Source organism: Lipotes vexillifer, unplaced genomic scaffold (genome assembly GCF_000442215.2).
Source record: "Lipotes vexillifer unplaced genomic scaffold, Lipotes_vexillifer_v1.1 scaffold995, whole genome shotgun sequence".
Classification (NCBI taxonomy): Eukaryota; Metazoa; Chordata; class Mammalia; order Artiodactyla; family Lipotidae; genus Lipotes; species Lipotes vexillifer.
In genome coordinates this window covers 1253164-1272799 of record NW_006785389.1, presented here as the reverse complement: position 1 = coordinate 1272799, position 19636 = coordinate 1253164, and the positions used below count along the sequence as shown (strand labels likewise).

Sequence of the window (19636 nt, the reverse complement as noted above, 5' to 3'; positions counted from 1 at the left end):
AAAGAGCAGAGCCCCACCTAAGCTGTGGGGTGCAAGGAACTTACCCAGAGAGGCCATCAGTGAGAAGTTCTCCAGCATCACACTGTAGTACAGGAGTCTCTGGGCTTTATCAAGGAGTCCCCACTCCTCCTGTGAGAAGTAGACAGCCACATCCTCAAATGTCACTCGGCCCTGCCAAGATGGGGATGGTTCAGTTTATGTGCAGCCTCCTTCCCAGGACTCTAAGCATCTCCCCAAATATCCACCCTCCTCCCAAGCCACCAACCTCAGAGGACATCCCAGGCCCTGGTGCCACTGATGCCCACCCTCTGCTGGCCATCCCATCGATCACTGTGTTCAGCCCTCATCAACAACAGGCAGGGGGGCATGTGTCATCTGAGCCCTGGTGCTGGCCTGCAGAGCCTCACCCTTCTGCCAGTTTACCTGGGATCCTCTAGATTGTGCTTCCCAAACACAACCAAAACTGAGTCACTGTTCTCCCCTCAGGCCCCAGTCCAAGGGCCTGGGGCCATCAGTTGACACTCCCTCCCAACATTTACATCATTCTTTTTTTTTTTAATATAAATATATTTATTTATTTATTTTTGGCTGCGTTGGGTCTTCTTTACTGCATGCAGGCTTTCTCTAGTTGTAGCGAGTGGGGGCTACTCTTCACTGCGGTGCACAGGCTTCTTATTGCACTGGCTTCTGTTGTGGAGCACAGGCTCTAAGCAAGAGGGCTTCAGTAGTTGTGGAATACAGGCTCAGTATTTGTGGCTTGCAGGCTCTAGAGCGCAGGCTCAGTAGTTGTGGCACACGGGCTTAGTTGCTCCACGGCGTGTGAGATCTTCCCGGACCAGGGCTCAAACCCATGTCCCCTGCATTGGCAGGCGGATTTTTAACCACTGCACCACCAGGGAAGCCCTGTACATTGTTCTTTACACCACACCTCCCTTCACAGCCCCAACCCCTCACTGCCACCACCACCCACTACACCACATCCTGCATCTCCCTGGCCTCACCACGTGCCAGTGTGCAGGTGGCATCCTGAGGGTGCTTGGCAAGTGCAATCAGAATCCTACCGTCCCAGTGTTCCAAAGGCACTAACTGCCAGGGGCAACCCCCAGGCCTGCTTTGAAGGCCTCCTTACTTGGCCCTTATCCTTGCTTCATTGTCAGCCACCCAAAACGATGCACAGATATCAGGTACACGCATCCCTCTTCCACTTCTGTGTTGCAAAGCTGTCCCCTCATCAGTCTCAGCTTCCTCTGATACTTATTCAAAGCCCAGGTCCAGGGACTTCCCTGGTGGTCCAGTGGTTAAGACTCTGTGCTTCCAATGCAGGGGGCTCGGGTTCCATCCCTGGTCGGGGAACTAAGACCCCACATGTGCGCAGGGCGGCCAAAAAATTGAAAAAAGAAAAGAAAAGCCCAGATCCACCTGTCTCTCACATCAGGCCTAACAGCTGTCCCAGAGGACCCTGTGTGATCTTGTGCTAACCTCCAGGTCACAGTGGGGATAAGAACAAGAGCCTGGGGAGCCCATAGCTGGATGAATAAGCAATAGCACCGGGTTTGCTGTCATCTCCCTGCCTTGTCTCATATCCACTCCCCATGGAAACCCTGGCCACCAGCCAGATCCTCCTCACTCCTACAATGCCTCCCCATGGCCACTACGTTCCCTCATGTGTTTCTGTGAAGCCCACCACCCCATCTAGCAAGAGACCCAGTCCTCGGCCCCACACACTCCTCCCTTGTCACCTAACACACTGCCACAGGACCTGAAGGTGCCCCCTGCCAAATCTGATTGCAGTTCCATCCTGGTCCACACACCATCCATATTATGGGTGAATCCAATCTGAATGCTTCACCTGAACTCAAAATGTGTGTGTCTAGGTATCCACTGGATGAATCCACTCAAGAGTTCCTGGAGCATCTCAGTTCAACAGCCAAAACCTAGCTCCTAATATTCCCACTGAAAATTACTCTTGCCGCCGACTTCGACATGGTAGTACTAACCCTGCTTCTAGCTACTAAGGCCAAACATCTCAGAGTCACCCGACTCTTCCTCTTCTCTCTCCCACCCTCCACATCAGAAAGTCTGCTCAGACCTACTTAAAAAAAACAGACACAGACTCCAACATGTCTCCCACCTCCACTGCCACTACTCTGGTCTAGCTATCAACACTCACCTGGACTACTGCAGTAGCCTCCTCCCTGGTCTCCCTGTAACCCAACAGTCTTCTCTCTACTCTGCAGCAGAAAATGCTTGTTAAGCCTGGGTCAGATCAGTTCCCTCCTCTGCTCCAAACCTTCTATGGCTCCCACCACCCTCCGGATAGAGGCCCACCTCTTCAGCCCACCATTCCAGGTCTAACGCCTGCTTCCTGCTATTTCCACCAGACATAATGGAGACCTAAGGTTGCCTGGGCATTCCCAGCTCAACCTCACCTCTAGCATCTTCTAATGTTGACCACTGTGAATGGAATTTCTTTTAAGTGTCATGCCACTGGTTGCCAGAAATGGAAAACAATCTGTATAATTCCTGGTCTGGACTCAGGGACCTGACCTTGGATGACCACCTTCCAGGGATCTCAGATGGCAGGGTAGGGAAAGTAGCAGGTAGAGTCCCAAGACACTACAGTCCTGGAGCCCATGCAGGTGGGAGGTGAAAAGGGTGAAGATCGAGTATATCTTTCACTTACCTCTTCATGGTCTGCAAGTGATTCTGCAGCCACAGCAACCTATGGAAAAGCAAGGCTGTGAGAAGCAGGCAATAATGTTGGGCCCCAAAAGCTCAAGCAAGGTGCCTTACACCATCTGGGCCTCAGTCCTCAGTGATGCCTCTTACCAGCTGTGTGACCTTGGACAAATACTCGACCTCCCTGTGCCTCAGTGTTGTGGTCTGTCAAATGGAGATAACAATGGTGTCCACTCAGTGGGGCTGCTGTCTGCATCAAATGCATTCCTATGCAACAAGTTCTAAATATCAACTCTTATTGTCCTCATAAGTGATGCTTCTGTCAAGATTTCCTGGTAGGTATTAAAAATGCAGTTTTTTAACATGCCTTTTAACTAAGAAAATACAATATTGAAGATGTTTGATTTAATTGAATGCTTAGCAGTATATTGAAATTTCAACCAATTAAGTGTTTATAACCATTAACTTGTTAAAGCCATGTTATTTATTTGTTTTTTATATGTTATTTGTTATTTATTTGTTATTTAATTGTTATTTAAAAGCCATGTTATTTTAATTTATGGACATACATGTACATATATATGTATTTTTACCAGTTAGTGTTAAATGAGTATTTATTTCATAAATTCACGATTTAATAAACTGGGGACTTGGGCCTGAGAAAATTGAGTAGATACTAGTCCTACTGGCAACCTAACTGCCTGCTGTACACTCTCCTGAAGGGAATCCTGCTAGGGGCCTTTGCACTGGAGCAGCTGCTCATCCCTCCTGCCCTAAAAGCTGGGGGAACTTAGGCACCAAAGGAGATGCTCTACTAGCCTCGCTGAGTATTCTTTTTCTGCACAAGGAGTGGAAATGAGGGCCTGCTGAGCCTGGAGTGGCAAATCTACACCACTGAACATCTCAGTCTCCACCCCAGACCTGGGTCCTTATACCCTATAACCCTCCATTCCTGCACACACCAGCCAGAACCACTTTGGAGCACAGGACTCCACCCCTCTGGAGGCAGCCTCACCCTCCAGGCTTAACTGAAATAAAAACTTTGATTCTCCTTCCTAAATAGGACCCACAGTGCTTGCCCTGGTCCAGGCCACCACCCATCATCCCTTGGATATCTCCAGCCCAGATCCCTCCGCAGAACCCCATGAGTGAGTAAGCAAGCTACCCACATGACACCTCCACTCTGGGACATCTCAGGGTTACCATGTCCAAAATCCAACTCCTACTCTTATCCCTGAAGCCTGCTCCCTGCAAACCAAGAAACAGCATCGTCCTTCCTTCCCTACTTTTTCACAGCCACATCTGTGGCAGCAGGAAATCCTGTCTGTTCAATGTTTAAAGCCCATAAGAAATCTGATCAATCCTCCCCGCTGCTGCCACCAGCAATGGTCCAGTCCGCACCAGCACTCTCTATTAGTCTATTGTACTTACTTACTCACAGGTCTCCTAGTCTCCACTCTTATCACCCCCACCCCCGTCTGTTTTTCCCTGAGAAGGCTTTGGAAAACTTTGACACATAGATTGAGTCTCTCCACTTCACAACCCTCCGTGGCCACCAGCGGCCGCAGAATGAAGGCCCAGCTGCTCCGGCTGCCTTTTCACGTGGGACTCATCCCCTTAAGCTGTTCCGTGCAGACTCGAGAGAAACTTCAAGTTTAGGCCTCTCAGTTCGGTTATTGTTCCAAGTCTTTGATTGTGCCGGTCCCTCTGCCTGTAACTCTCTCCCACACCCCATTATACTGGCTGACAGAAATGGGGGACCCCTCCCCCAACGAGCTCCCTACTGACTTGGACCCAGGGGCTCGAGCAGGGGACGATCAGTGGGGCCTTTGGTGTCCGGTGGGGTGAGGGCGGTGAGAGACCGGAGGACGAGTGTTTACCTGAGCCGGGACTCTAGGCGCTGCCGCATCCATCGGAGTCTGTGGGCGGAGCCGGGCCGGGAGCGGCGGACCAGGTCGGGCCCCAGGCATCCCTGTCCCCGAACCAGAATCGGGTGATCTCCGGGCGCTGCTGCCCGAACGTCAGACCCGCCTCAGTGCAGTGCAGCGCTTGCCTCCTCTCGTGCCTTCCCGTTCTCGCCACCCCAGTTCAAAGCAGCTTTCCGGACCCTCAGACCAGGCAGAGAGACCCAACAGACCCCAAAACGACCGCCCCTAAGCGGACGCCAAAAGTCCCGCCCAGCGTGTTCCGCACGCGCGCGGAAATGTCTGTTTTCTTGGCCAAGCACAGCCACCGGGGAGAGCAGCGCCTGCTGGGTAATGTAGTTCACACCGCCAAACCTTGAGGAAGTGGACACGTAATAGGGGCGGGGTAGGCACGCAGCTGTTTGCACGCGCCGTTACAGCGCGACCGTTACCGGGCAACCGTTACCGCCAGAACGCTAGGGGTGACTGTTAGCGCCAGACTTGAGCGGGGCGGTTAGAGGTCCCGCTGGGCTAACGGTAGGACTGGTGGTGGTCCTCCAGAGGAGAGTGTGGTAAGAGACGGATCCCGGACTCCCCCGCCCCCAGGCCTTCTGGCCTTAGGCGGGTGGGTGAGCTGGGGGACCCTGGCGGGGAAGGCTGGGGGCTGTGTCCTGCAGAGCTCCAGAGCCCTTGCCAACGCCGCCCACTGGCGGGGCCCAGGCCTTGAGGCGACGGCAAACGTCTCCCCTCATCCCCACCCCCGTGACCTAGTGGTGGCGGCAGTCTGCATGGATCGCGGTTTGCAGAACCCTGCAGACATGCACACACACGTCCCACCAACCCGTTTGGGCAGCCTGAGGAGACCGAGTGCCAGTTGGGTCCTTGGTGCCTTGCTCCCCCAGTGATGACGACTGGGCAGGGTCTGTGGACTTGGCCCTGAGGGCACCGCCAGCTAAGATCTACCTCTTCACCTGACAGGGTAACTGGCCGGAGCAGGGACCCCCTTCTTTTAGCCAGTACCTGGACCTCAGAGGGTGAAACTTGTGCCTTGGGACCTTGCCATTTTTTGTCAGAACAGAGGATAAGAAATACAGGCCAGTCTTGTTTGGTGGAGCTTTACAGGAACACCGTTACCTGACCTCAAAAACAAAGGATCTGATACCAAGAAGTTTGCAACAACTAACCACGCCCCTCCCTCACCTTTCCTATAAAAGGTCTTTGCTGACAGCTTTCAGCGAGTTCGGGGTTTTTAAGGCATTAGCCACCCGTCTCCTTTCATCGCCCTGCAATAAGCCTTTTTCTGCTCCAACCTCCGATGTTTTGGTATTGTTTGGCCTCACTCTGTGTCAGGCACAAGGACTTTAGTTCAGTAACAGACAGAGCTGCAGAGATGGAGGTGGAGGGGAAATCAGGGTGAAGAACTCTGCCAGACTCTCATCTAGAGACTATCCTTATTGTAGATTGGCTTGTATTTTAATGTTCCTGCGCAGCTGGTGCTCCAGACTTTCCTTCCCTTAAGGATTTAAAGAGGATCTTGAGGGCCAATAAAGCAGTTTCCTTGGAATGAACCAGTTATACATTACCAATTTCCTTTGACAATGGGACGCCCAATATAAAAAAACAATGGTGGTAAAGCGAAGACTCTGAGTTCTGGATGTAGGTGATGAAATAGTCGAGGATCCCAAGTGTTCACCTTCCTTCTTCACCCCAAACTCATATGTGCCCTCTCCCTTCTTAAGGGCTCAGCATTGGTGTCCAAGCAGGACAATAAGCCTCAAACCCATAAGCCAACACTCCTCTCCCACCAGATTTCTCCCCTTCATCCCTTATTACTCTTTTTGTTCCACTACACTTCCATTTTGAGATACAAAGCTAACTCCCTGCAGGTGGGAAGGATGCTGTACCATTGTTGACACCAGGCAGCTGTTGATAAAAGAGATGCCAACACTTCATTTTGTGTTCTCCTACCACCTACTTTACCACTGACTCCTTCTTTCATGTCAATCTTCATTTCCCTGATTTTTCTCCTGTAAGTTTCATCTGTGGACTGAGCAGTGACCAACTTCATCACAGCTTTGGAATGACTCATGAGGGCAAAAGATGATGAAGACTTCACTCCTTCCTGGAACTTTCTGGAAGTGGGTGTTCAGTACTAGCTGATTCCATTGTATATATTCTTGCCTCCTTTGTCATAGAATAACTGACCATAAGTGCATGGGCCACCATCTTTTTCTTAATCACCAGTAAGCAGGGACTCAGGGGTTCTGTCACTGGGAAGGGATCTATATAGGTCTGTTCAGTTTCAAGACCAGTCTCCTCAAGGAGGCATTCAGATTACCCCTGGGTCGCCAATAATGAGGTGAAAATTGTCAACTCAGGCAAAGCCTCCTGTGGCCAGTGCCTTGGCGAGTGGATCCTCACAAAGAGATGGTGTGTCAAACTGACAGTCCCAGCTCACCCATATTTATAGCACATTATCTCCAAGACGAGATATTCATTTTGGGAGGGGGAGAGTTTCTAATGCCAACTGTGTCACCTCAGGTCAGCTTGGCAGGAGATCCCCAAAATGTCTGCCTCTTCTTATCAGCATGCATGGATCAGTCGTGGCTTAGTTACAGCAATGACTGAAAGTGAAGCCTCAGGAAAAAAAAAAAGTGAAGGCTCCTAAGACATGGAGTCAGCCTCCAGACAAGGCTTTATTTCATGCTTGATGGAACTGACACACAGCCTCAAAAGGCTCCTTCCAATTGTATACTTTATACACACAACACATCAGAAATCACACACATCACAAAAGGAGTCAATATTGGAGTTAAGAACATAGGATGATAGAAACCCAAGTTACATTAGTTATTTAGATCAGGCCCCAATGTGGCATGTAAATGGGAGGGAGGAGAGTCAGGAGATATAGTCCCACTGACAAGTGTGAGATGAGGTGCAGAGAAACTCCCCTGTTAAGCCAAGCACAGAAGATATGTGTCATTTTCTTGAAATCACATCTTGGAAGAGTAGATTCTGGATTATTCACCCTATCAATTACTGATGAGCTGTGGAAATGAGCTGACCACCATATCATGAACCTCTGTGGATAAATCTAACAAACATGTTACAGAATCTAGTCAGAAAAATTCATACATGGGCTTCCCTGGTCGCTCAGTGGTTGAGAGTCCGCCTGCCAATGCAGGGGACACGGGTTCGTGCCCTGGTCCGGGAGGATCCCATATGCCACGGAGCGGCTGAGCCCATGAGCTATGGCCATTGGGCCTGCGCGTCCAGAGCCTGTGCTCCGCAGCGGGAGAGGCCACAGCTGTTAGAGGCCCGCGTACCGCAAAAAAAAAAAAAAAAAAAAAAAAAAAATGCATACACTATGATACAATCTATGGAAAATTAAGACTTTGGCAATAAAAGACAGTCTATCGTTTAGGGAAGTATAGATAAGCAGTAAAACTATAAAGACATCAAAAGAATGATTATCAAAATGTCAGGTGTGGGGACTTCCTTGGCGGTCCAGTGGCGAAGACTCCATGCTTCCACTGCAGGGGTCGCAGGTTAGATCCCTGGTTGGGGAACTAAGATCCCACATGCCATGTGTTGTGGCCAAAAAATTAAAAGGAAGAAAATGTCAGGTGAGCTCTAGGGGCCCAGAGGAATGTGTAAAGGTAACAAGGGACAGGGGATGCCTAAAAAAATTACACGAGGTGAGTTTTATAGGTGTGGTCTTTGTAAAAGAAAAAAACAATTTATACATCTCATATGAATATCCCACTGAATGTATGACAGTTTTTAAAATTAAAAAAGCTAGGTAGACAGTTTGTTTATTTTTACTTTTTTGCATTTTAAAAATTTACTTTTTAAAATTTATTTTTGGCTGCATTTGGGTCTTTGTTGCTGTGCGTGGGCTTTCTCTAGTTGCGGCAAGTGGGGGCTACTCTTCTTTGCGGTGCGCGGGCTTCTCATTGCAGTGGCTTCTCTTGTTGTGGAGCACGGGCTCTAGGCACGAGGGCTTCAGCAGTTGTGGTGCATGGGCTCAGTAGTTGCGGTTCGCAGGCTCCAGAGGGCAGGCTCAGTAGTTGTGGCACACTGGCTTAGTTGCTCCGCAGCATGTGGGATCTTCCTGGACCAGGGCTCAAACCCGTGTCCCCTGCATTGGCAGGCGTATTCTTAACCACTGCACCACCAGGGAAGTCCCTATTTTTTTGTATTTTTAAAGTTTACTTTATTTATCTGTTTATACACAGCTTTGTTCCAGAAATTGTTTAAGGTACCTTAAAAGAATCCACAAAATACACCAAGGAATTAGTAACAGAAGAACCAGGAATAAAACATGTACAAAATGCTTATACGACTCTACTCATTTACTCTGGGTGGACCACAAATTTGGCTCTAAGCTTTTTAGCAGGCAGTCAGAAGACGAAACTTAATTAGTTACATCATTTACAGTGTCCATAAAACAAAAACACCCAATTACCCAAGCAAAGCTCTGTTATTCCTAATATTAAGACCAGAAAGAAATTTCTCAAGAGGCTTCATAAAGAGGTCAGCGTATGATGTAATAATCAGTGTTCTCAGTAGCAACCTAATGGGAGACTCAGAGATGAACTTCTCAGGGCTCTTTCTTCAATATATGCAGATGGCATCACACCAACTTGAAAATCAGGAAAAGCAATTTTATCATGAGTTTGAGGCTTGAGGGACGAACACAATGTGATCCGGTCAAAGTACTCAGCTCTGTGCTCAGCAAAACCACACTTAAATTTTAGAAAACCAGAGTTGAGTCCAGTACCCAGAATGACTCCAGAGAAGTCATGAAAACCCTAAAATTCTGTGTAACATTTTGTTTTTCTTTTTGGCTGCACCGCGGCTTGTGGGATCTTAGCTCTCCGACCAGGGATTGAACCTGGGCCCAGGGCAGTGAAAGCGCAGACTCCTAACCACTGGAGCACCAGGGAATCCCCTATACAACATCTTCAGAATAGTTGTATTTATTCTTCTTGACAGAAAACATAGTTTATCAGAAACTCTATGTACCCAGTTTGTACCCAAAAGTTAGGACCCATTTCTTTAGACAATCTTGAGAATTAAACAGACTACAAATCATTCATACTAGTCAGATACTTTTTCTTTTTTAATCACAACCTAGCTTTTTTTCTCCTCTGCAAAAGAACATTCTTTGTTTCTATTTAGCACCACGGCTCAGGTGAAGGTTTCAGGGTGGTTAAAAACTTGCTTCCTGGCTGAAGGAAGAGGCTCGGGCAGAGATCTCGGAGGAGGGCGGAGGCAGAGGGGTCCCGCAGAGGCCGCTGGGCTCCGGAGGCTCCTAGTTGTGCTTGCAGGACAGCCTTTGGAAGACACTTGCCCAGCCCAGCCTGGGGGGCCAGCCAGCCTGCGCAGGTTGGTCAGATGGTCACCCATCTTCTTGAGGAGCTTCGTCTCCTCTTCCAGGAAGCGGCTCTCCAGGAACTCACAGAGCTGGGCGTCTGAGGCTCACAGAACCCAGGGCATGCAGATCCAAGAGGGCCTGGTTCAGGCTCTTCTCCAGGGCTATGGCGGCCTCCATGGGTCCACACTGGCGCTCCGCTCGTTCGGGGACAGCTTCTACTCGTCCTGGACCAGGGTGCAGTTGTCCCACTGCTTCCACATCTTCAAGAGAAGCTGGGCACCTTCTCGCTTCTCCTCAGCCAACTCCTGAAAGAAGCAGCCCACACCCTCCAGAGCCACCTCGTCAGCTTCAGAGTAAAAGCTCAGGGAGAGGGAGGTGGACGAGGCCTGCAGGTGCGGGTTAATCAGGCAGCTGACGGCGGCCTCCACCTCGGCATAAGAATTCTGCTATATCTGGTTGCTCATGGTTAGCTGTGAGGAGGACTCTCTCCACAAAGTGTGGTGTGAAGCTGTAACAGTTTAATTTTGTCACAGGAATAGATAAATGGATGATCTCAACAGACAAACAGCTTCAAATGGGTGTGGAATTTGAAATAACTTGATTAATGAGAAAATAACAGACTAATCATTTAGTTTAGGTAAAATGATTATCTACTGTCTGAAAATGTACCTCGGATTTGTTTTAATCAGGTATGGTAACAGACACAAATAATTTTCATGAAGGAAGAAGATTACACACAGACCCCTAGAAACAGGAGGCAGGGCATGCCATGCAGGGCCACATGGGGAAGCACCAAGGTGGATCATGAGGCAGAAGCGGGAGGGGGAGAGCATGTCCCAGAGCCTTTATTGGAGTTGTCATGAAAAGGAATGGGTGAGGCTGAGTAGGTACACCGAGTAAGGCTAGGATTGGATACTTTGAATACTTTCACCAGACTCTGGGCTAAAGGAGTAATCAGTAGGACTCCACAGCTGTTACTCCTTCTGTATGAAATCCACAACTCCGTTCCTGAAAGCTGTCGATATTTTGTTTACTCCATAAAGAAGAAAGAGGCCTCCACTCACCTGCAGGAGAGCACTAGAGCAGAGAGCATGGGCTATGTGTCTGAGTCTACCTCAGATTGGCTGTGTGGGACATCAGGAAGCTGCTATGCCTCTCCTGGATTTTGTCACCACATATATTTACAATGAGGCTGACCACAGACAGGGCAAGGTTGTGCATGATCAATGGTAACTGATGATGGGAAGTGTGTTACTAACCCCAAAGCTAAATTTTGGAGGGTAGGTAACAGGGAAGACTGAGATCTTTGCCCCTTTGGCCACCGATGTGCTTTTAAAAAATTTTTTTTTGGATGCACTGCACAGCATGTGGGATCTTAGGTCCCCAACTCGGGGTGGAAGCCACGCCCCCTGCACTGGAAGTGCAGAGTCTTAACAACTAGACTACCAGGGAAGTCCCATACCGGTGTACTTTTGGTCCACTCAAATTTGCCAAATATAAGCTGATTTGTTTTGAAATCACCTTCTGTCTGATGTGTGGAGCATGAGCTGAGGTAGAGCAAGAACTAATGGTGATACAGGGTGGAGGCTGTTTTGTAGTCCAGAAATGTACTGTTGGTAGACCGGCCCAAGGGGGTGGAGTTGGAGGTGTTGGGAAGCAGATGTGACAGGACATGTGGATGGTTGTGATGACAGAGCAAGCCTCAGGCAATGAGAGTTATCCCCCTCAAACACTCTGTATCTGTGGGCCGGCAGGGCTTTTCCTGTTCTGGTTTCTTGGTCAGTGCCCAGGAAAAACATGTTTAGGGAATAAATAAAGCTGAAGGCTAATATTTCTGGGGCAAAGAAAAGGCAAGACTTATCCCTGTCCTCATGTCAGTTCCCTGGGCAGTTGAATTTTCCATGACCTCATTTCTCCAACATAGAAGGGGCCAGATAGATGACATTGGATTGGAGGCTGTGTTGGGCAGTGGTTAAAGCTGTGGCTCTGTGGGCTCCATTCCCAGATGTGCTACTTAACAGCCATAACGGAGAGTAAGTCATAGACCCTTTGCTGCCTCAGTTTCCTCATATTAACCAAGGTGACAAATCCACCTCATAGGACTAGTTCCATTTGTTTTACTACTGTTTTTACCATTCTATTGATCATTTATATTCCAAATTTTTCCTTTCTAGTTTGAAAAGTATATTCTGGTTGCATTTATAATATTTAAGCTAAAAATTGCAAAAGCTTATTTAATACATTTGAGTATAGGGTTAGAAATACATTTATTCCTGATTGGAAATATAAGGGATTCAGAACATTAAGCAACTAGCCTCCTCTCAATGTATATGTTCTGAGGTTATACATGGAATTCCATCACTTTAACTCTATAAGGAGACATATTCATGTTTTACACAGATAACGAGCAGTTATTTTAATCAAGAGATGCACACTTCTCTCAATCCTCATTCCAACTCTCTTTGCAGAATTTTTGTCTGGATCAGCCTTCTTTGTACCTGAATATTATTTTCAGTTTAGAAAATTATGTTTAGAATTTTATTTTCTGTGGGTTTGTTTTCCATTACAGTCGTCATGTTTATCCTCAAATAGTCTTACATCACACTTTCTTAAAAGGCATTTTTACTGTGTATAGAAATTTAGTATGGTAGTTATTTCTTCTGCACAGAAACAATTCTTATTGTCCTTCTAATTGACAAGTGACATTTGGTAAATTACCTTTGTCGATGGAAAATAATCAATAAACAATCTACAATGGGAATAGAAAAGAGGTTTTTTTGATCCAAACTGAGGACTATAGCCCAGGAGACAGCTTCTCAGATTACTCTGAGGAACTGCTCTAGAGAAGCATGGTTTTGAGCACAGTTTTATATCTTGTTATAATAAGGAACACCAAACAAGTCAGGAATACACTCCTTCAACGTTTCAAAAAAACAAAAACAGATCAGCACATACACAACTCAGTATGGCCTTGTCACCTGGGAAGAAAGTCTTGTGATCAAAGGAGTACTAGCATCGGCATCCCTGGAAGGGAGGCCTTTAATCTTTATCTTTAAAATGGACATTCCTTACTTCTGGTCAATGTGCCTTTTTCTTTAATAATTAAAGCAGATGTACAGTGCATATTTGGCCACAAACAGGCTGTTTTGGTTAGCCTGAAGTTCAAGTTAAATTATATATAAGCCAGAATGACTTCCCCATACCTTAAGAAGTGAACATTCCTTCCGTCACTTTTCAGATCTTTGTAAGATATCTAAAGGAATTGAATACATCTGTGTATACAGAGTGACCTATTTCTGTAATAGGGGCGGGGCAGGCGCTAGCTATAGCAGCCCCCCTCAGCCGTTGGTCAGCACCGCAGTGGGCCCCTCCCCCTCTTTTGTAAAAGGAGCCGGAATCCGGACTGAGGGATGATGGATTTTTTTGAGATACCAGTCTGCCTTATTCTGGGTCTGCTCGCTTTCCGAGTAAAGTTACCCCTTGCTCCAACAGCTCGTCTCTCAATTCATTGGCCTGTCGTGAGGCGAGCAGAACGAGCGTGGGCTCGGTGACATTTCTTGTAAAAAGTATTACTCCCTGGGTTAGACACAATCACTGATTATAAAGGCAGGAGAAATATTTTCTGAGGTACCCAGAGACACCAGCATTGTCCACCTGTTCATCAGTGTCCCACATCTCTATTGCACTTAACGTGGTGCCCGTGTCTGGAGTCTCTGCTCTTGTTCCTGATTCTAAATGCTGAGGCCCACACAACTAACCCAAGCGCTTCGCACTACGTTGTGTATATTTGATAACAAATACTATTTATTAGCTTCTAGCTATGGAGGTCTGAGCGACATTAGTATATGGTGTGTGCATTTGATTTTTCTCGTGAGCATTCTCTATGTAAAGAAGCCCCAAAAAATATGTTTCTGAACATTTTTGTGATGTGTTACAGACTACACTCACCGGAAATATGGGTGCGTCTCCTTTAAGAGGAAGCAACGCTCCGCCTAATCCTCAAACTAAACGAAGCAATTTCTAGGCGCCGCTAGCTAGGTGGCTCCGCCTTTGACCTGGAGGTGGCGCAGGAGTCCCACTCCATCGTTGGTGCTGTGGGAACTATATTACCTAGGAGCCTTGGCAGCTCTGGGCCAATGAAGGCCCAGTAAAGGGGCGTTTCCGTTCGTTCGGAGGACGCCTGGGCGGGACTTCCTTTTCCGTTGTTGGGCGGACATTTTGTTTACTTTCGGATTAGTCCCCCGAGTCAGTCTCCGGAACGCGGCGTCACACCCGAGGTGACAGGATAGGGAAAACGCGAGAGGCGTTGTCTGCCCTAAACAGAGACGGACCTGAGGATCGGCAGTGGCACCGCTCAGGTGACCCGGCCGCCTGAGCCCGGGACCTCTCACCTGTCGCTCTCCAGCTACTCCCCTCCCCCTCGCCCTCCCCGGTCCGCAGGTGCCGATGGCGGCCGCCGTGCTGACGGACCCGGCGCAGGTGGGTGCTGCACCCCTGGGTTGTTCCCCCGACTTCCATCTCTGAATCCTGAAGCCTCGAATGAGGGACGCCTCAGGTCCCTGCAGCTCAGGACCATGTGTCCAGACAGTGGGGGCTCTCTTGGTCGGGTCCCATTTCTGACAGCCAGCATGATGGGATGTGGAAAGATGTTACAGGCGAGGGGCCAGCATGTGCAGAGGCTTGGAGGTGCGACACAGCCAGAGCATTTGGGAAACCTGGGGCCTTTGGTGTCTGAAAAGATCAAGAGTCCGAGCAGCTGTGCCTCAATTCTCAGGGTGATGGGAGCTACGGAAGGTTCTGAACAGAGAGGCAATATCTGATGGTTTCAAAAGTATTCCGTAGACTGCCCAGGTGTGTACAGACTTGAGGTGAGGGTGCGGACAGTGGGCCCTAGAAAGGTTGAGACATAGTCCAAGGCAACACAACTGGTACGTGGCCCTGAGGACTGAGACTCAGAGGACAGACAGCCCCAGGTCTGTGGCAGGGCAGGAGTAGAAGATAGGCCTGAACCCTTGGGCCTCTTTCGTGGTTGCTTGTCTCTCATAGTCTCTCTCTTACCACAGGTTCCCCTGATCTCAGTAGTAATTATGGGCTTTATAGAGGTGAGGGGAGGATGTCCAGGCTCTCATCGATGCCACCCCCACCCATGAGGGCTTCAGGATTGTGGTGTCGTAGAACACTTTACTTTTTTTAAAATTTATTTATTTATTTATTTATTTATTTTTGGCTGCGTTGGGTCTTCGTTACCGTACGCGGGCTTTCTCTAGTTGCGGTGAGCGGGGGCTACTCTTGGTTGCGGTGCGCAGGCTTCTCATTGCAGTGGCTTCTCGTTGCAGAGCACAGGCTCTAGGCATGCGGGCCTCAGTAGTTGTGGCGCACGGGCTCAGTAGTTGTGGCTCGCGGGCTCTAGAGCGCAGGCTCAGTAGTTGTGGCGCTTGGGCTTAGTTGCTCTGCGGCATGTGGGATCTTCCCGGACCAGGGCTCAGACCCATGCCCCCTGCATTGGCAGGTGGATTCTTAACCACTGCACCACGAGGGAAGTCCCGAACACTTTACTTGTACTCTCCCAGCTCTTGTGTCTGAGGACCCTGGAGAAACCCCAAGCCCAGGGTTCTGAGTCTAGACCAGGGGTTACATGCAAGGTTTCCCGTTTTCTGGTGACCACTGGAATAAGGTGTGGAAGTTTGTTCCAGGAACAGGAACCAGCATGTGCAAATACTTGAAGGAGAGATTGAGGTGGGAGTTTTCAGGAAACTACAGGTCTCCACCATATCTGGTAGCAATCAAGAGCAGGTGGGCAGGAGTCAGACCTGAAATGGCCAGCTGACAAGCGAGGCCTCTGTTCTGAGGGTGGTGTAGCCATGGAGCAGAGGAGGGAGGTAATCTGATCCAGGTTTTAACAGCCTCCCTCTGGATGCCAAGTGGAGAACAGACTGTGTGTGGTGACGGAAGAGGGAATTAGGATAGAGACAAGGAGACCGGGGAGGAGGCTGCTTCAGTATTCCAGGTGAGTGGTAATGGATGGCTCAGAGGGCTGGCTCTGTAGATGGGAAAAGTGACTGGGTCATATTTTCTGATGTGTGAAAGAGACAGCCCCAAGATGTTAGGCCTTATCAGTCAGAAAGGTAGAAGCTCCATCAGCTGAGATGGGCAAGTTAGTGGTAGAAGTAACTCTACATGGGTATCAGGAGTTTATTTGTGGCCATGTGAAGAGTCTGAGATGTTCCAGAAAACACTGAGTGGAGGTGTCAAGTGAGCTGCTGGACACAGGGCTGAAGTCCTGTGGAGGGGCTCAGGATGGAGACATCCAAAAAGCAGAAGATGGTGTGTACATAGGTTTACAAGGGAGAATCTACACATCACAACGGCATTGCAGTTAATGAGCCAGATAGGTGATGGTGGAGGCCAACAACTGGGTGGGGGGCCAAGAGTTGTGAGATTGAGAGTGATCCAAAAGACTTGGTTGCATGTGGCAAAGGAGTATGAACTGATGGCCCTTGGTCCCTGGTGTTGGGGACTTATGGGAGAAAGATGAGCCCAACTTTGGTTGTCTGGTAAGCATGGTCTTAGCAACTCCAGGAGAACTGGCTAGAAGGACGTGGGTGGGGATGCAGTGCGGCCCCACATGCCAGCCCCAGAGCTTAGATGGCGCCTTTCTGCCCACCTGCCTATTGTTGGTGTGTGTAGACACCGTGATCAAAGGGACCTTAAGGAGAGAGCAGACATATGTGGCACCCGGCCCTGGTATTTCCAATGAGTTGATGACCTAGGTCGGAAGGAATGCTGAAGGGAGCTCTGTGGGGGCAAGATGGGGGTCCTTAGGAGAGAGACTACTCACAGACTTGGCTCTCCCCATTGTGGCAGGGGAAAGTGAACTTTGAGGACGTGTTCGTGTACTTCTCCCAGGAGGAGTGGGGGCTCCTTGATGAGGCTCAGAGGCTCCTGTACCGCGAAGTGATGCTGGAGAACTTTGCCCTTATGGCCTCACTGGGTAAGGCCCTCACATCCCCTGCAGTGTCCTGGGCTCTCCCCCTTCCTTGTTTTTTCTATCAGAGCCATAGGCATTACCTCCCTCCTCCGTTCCCTAGGGTAGGTGCTGTGGATGCCAGGTGTGAGCTTTGTGCACTAGCACCTCTGACTTCTGAGCAGTCCCAGTACCTGCTGCCCTGAAGGCTTACATGGATGGATGCAGGCATGAAGCATCCTGCTGTCACCCAGTGGATCATCTCCAGTTTGTTCTTTCCCTGACTGGGTGCCTCTGTCCAGATCCATGCCATCCCTGTGCCCCAGGTTCTACCCCCTTCCTCTTGCTGACATTTCTAGTAGCCTGCCTGTGTCAGGAATTGCAAGGACCAGTATGGTCTCTACTTATTGGGACCACTAGGCTATTCCTGCAAGACAGTTCTTCAGAGTTATTTTTATAGTATTTAGTTGTCTTCTCTGAGGGGTGGGTCACCCAGACCAGTGCTGGCCATTTACCTGTCTTTTCCTTAGGATATGCATCTTCCATGTTCCATGGGATTGCCCCACTGGAGCTGGACAGTGAGCCCTGGCTATCTGAGTGGGCCAACATGACTCCAGCCATGACCAGAGAGGCTCAGGGTGGGGGTGGCCCTGGTGAGTGGGAGCTGGGGAAAGGTGTGATGTCAGGCTGGGTTCTAATCATTCCCCAACCTCTCTGTGCCCATAGTTGTTTGAGTGCCAAGGCCAATGGCCACACTTCATTCCTATCTTTACTTTCCCATTTACACACTTACCTTTTATGTTCTGACCTTTAGCCTTTGACTGTTCCCCACCTCTGCCCACATCTCAGCTGTTCCTCTCCACTGCTTTCCAAAACTGGCTTATATGCTTAATGTGTCATGAAATGTGCACATACCTCAAATAGTTCTTAAATACCACCTAGTCTATTTGATTGTAGCTATTCAGGGAACACACCCTTCTGTACATTTCCCTAGCAGCCAAGGCCTTGCTAAAATCCATTTGTGGATGACTTCATTAGACACCCTGTTCTTCCTAGGCTGTTCCCCACATTTGTGTCCTCTTCCCATCAAGGCCACTTCCATCCTGTGACCTTTAGATGCCAACTACTGCATAGCAGCCCTTTACTCAACTTGAGTTCTGGCCTCTTGTCTGATAGCAGACCTTCATGTTAGTTCTGATAGATACACATTTGTAATGAGACTGCCCCTTCCCACCAGTGTCAATGTGTCCTTCACCAGCATTTGTCTGCTTTCAGGTTGTTCGCATGGAATGGAGGAGGAGGAGATACATTTTGAGCAGAGCGTTTCTGTAAAAGGAGTGTCACAGGTCACGATTCCTAAGACGATTCTGTCTTCCCAGAAGGCCCACCCCTGTGAGACATGTGGCCCGATCTTGAAAGATGTTTTGTGCTTGGCTGAGCACCAGGAAACACACCCTGGGCAAAAAACACACATGTGTGTGGCATGTGGGAAACAACTCTGGTTCAGTGCAAACCTTCACCACCAGAAGCAGCACAGTGGAGAGAAACACTGCAGAAGGGATGAGGGTAGGGCCTTTCTTGTGAACGGCTGCTCTGTCCAATCATTGGACATGCCCCTTACCACAGGGGAGGGTTGTAAGGACTTCCCAACTAGCTCAAGCATATTCCAGCACCATGCCCCTCTTAGTAAGTGGAAGCCACAAAGTAACACCAAGTGTGCAGAGGCCTTTCACAGTGGACAAAGGCATTACAAGTGCAATGAATGTGGGAAAGCCTTCAGCCGCAAAGACTCACTTGTTCAGCACCAGAGAGTCCACACTGGAGAAAGGCCTTATGAGTGCAGTGAGTGTGGGAAAACCTTCAGCCGCAAACCCATACTTGCGCAGCACCAGAGGATCCACACTGGAGAAATGCCTTACGAGTGTGGCATATGTGGGAAAGTTTTTAATCATAGCTCTAACCTTATTGTACACAAGAGAATCCATACTGGAGCAAGGCCTTACAAATGCAGTGAATGTGGGAAAGCCTACAGTCACAAATCCACACTTGTTCAGCATGAGAGTATCCATACTGGAGAAAGGCCTTATGAGTGCAGTGAATGTGGGAAATACTTTGGTCACAAATACAGACTCATTAAGCACTGGAGTGTTCATACTGGGGCAAGGCCTTATGAGTGCATTGCATGTGGGAAGTTCTTCAGCCAAAGTTCCGACCTTATTGCACACCAGAGAGTTCACAATGGCGAAAAGCCGTATGTGTGCAGTGAGTGTGGAAAAGCCTTTAGCCACAAACATGTGCTTGTTCAGCACCATAGAATCCACACTGGAGAAAGGCCGTATAAGTGCAGTGAGTGTGGGAAGGCCTTCAGGCAAAGGGCTTCCCTCATCAGACATTGGAAAGTTCATACTAGAGAAAGGCCTTAGGATAGCAAGGAATATGCCATAGTGGGTGACACCAGAGAGAAGCTCTGAGAGTAGCCTATGTGAGTAGCCATCAGCTGGAAGATGAGTCTCATACATTTGAACTCCCACCCTGAGGAGATTCTTCTGTGTGCCAGCTATTTGGGAAGGTTTCTGGAGCAATATTGCACTTTGTAACATGCCTTTGTTCACTGTGAGAGGCCTCTGCACACTTGCCAGAAGCATATCACTGCCAGTGTCTCTGAAAGAATCCATATGTCTGTGCAACAGCAGGGTGCCACATTGTGTG

The 19636-nt window shown here is 48.9% G+C and overlaps 2 protein-coding genes and 1 pseudogene across 3 annotated transcripts in view; 1 reads left to right on the top strand and 2 right to left on the bottom strand.

The window, feature by feature from the left end:
- The window catches only part of LOC103071845 (zinc finger protein 773), a 10611-nt gene extending 6019 nt beyond the window's left edge, over positions 1-4592 (bottom strand). Inside the window, exons 1-3 of the mRNA XM_007457506.1 lie at positions 4560-4592; positions 2684-2722; positions 45-171 (exon numbers count right to left, since the gene is read on the bottom strand). Of these exons, the coding sequence (XP_007457568.1) occupies positions 45-171; positions 2684-2722; positions 4560-4592 (199 nt within the window). The remainder of the gene's footprint in view (positions 1-44; positions 172-2683; positions 2723-4559) is intronic.
- A 5308-nt stretch (positions 4593-9900) lies between these two features.
- Positions 9901-10427, bottom strand: LOC103082319 (ferritin light chain pseudogene; annotated as a pseudogene).
- A 3973-nt stretch (positions 10428-14400) lies between these two features.
- Positions 14401-19350, top strand: LOC103082593 (zinc finger protein 772). Of its 2 annotated transcripts, XM_007457472.1 has the most exons (4): positions 14401-14442; positions 16828-16954; positions 17458-17580; positions 18203-19350. In XM_007457472.1, exons 1-4 carry the CDS (start codon positions 14410-14412, stop codon positions 19348-19350), a joined length of 1431 nt encoding a protein of 476 aa, XP_007457534.1. In that variant the 5' UTR covers positions 14401-14409. The 2 variants fall into 2 exon arrangements, with proteins under 2 accessions (XP_007457534.1, XP_007457535.1); XM_007457473.1 differs by lacking the exon at positions 17458-17580.
- The last annotated feature ends 286 nt before the right edge of the window (positions 19351-19636 follow it).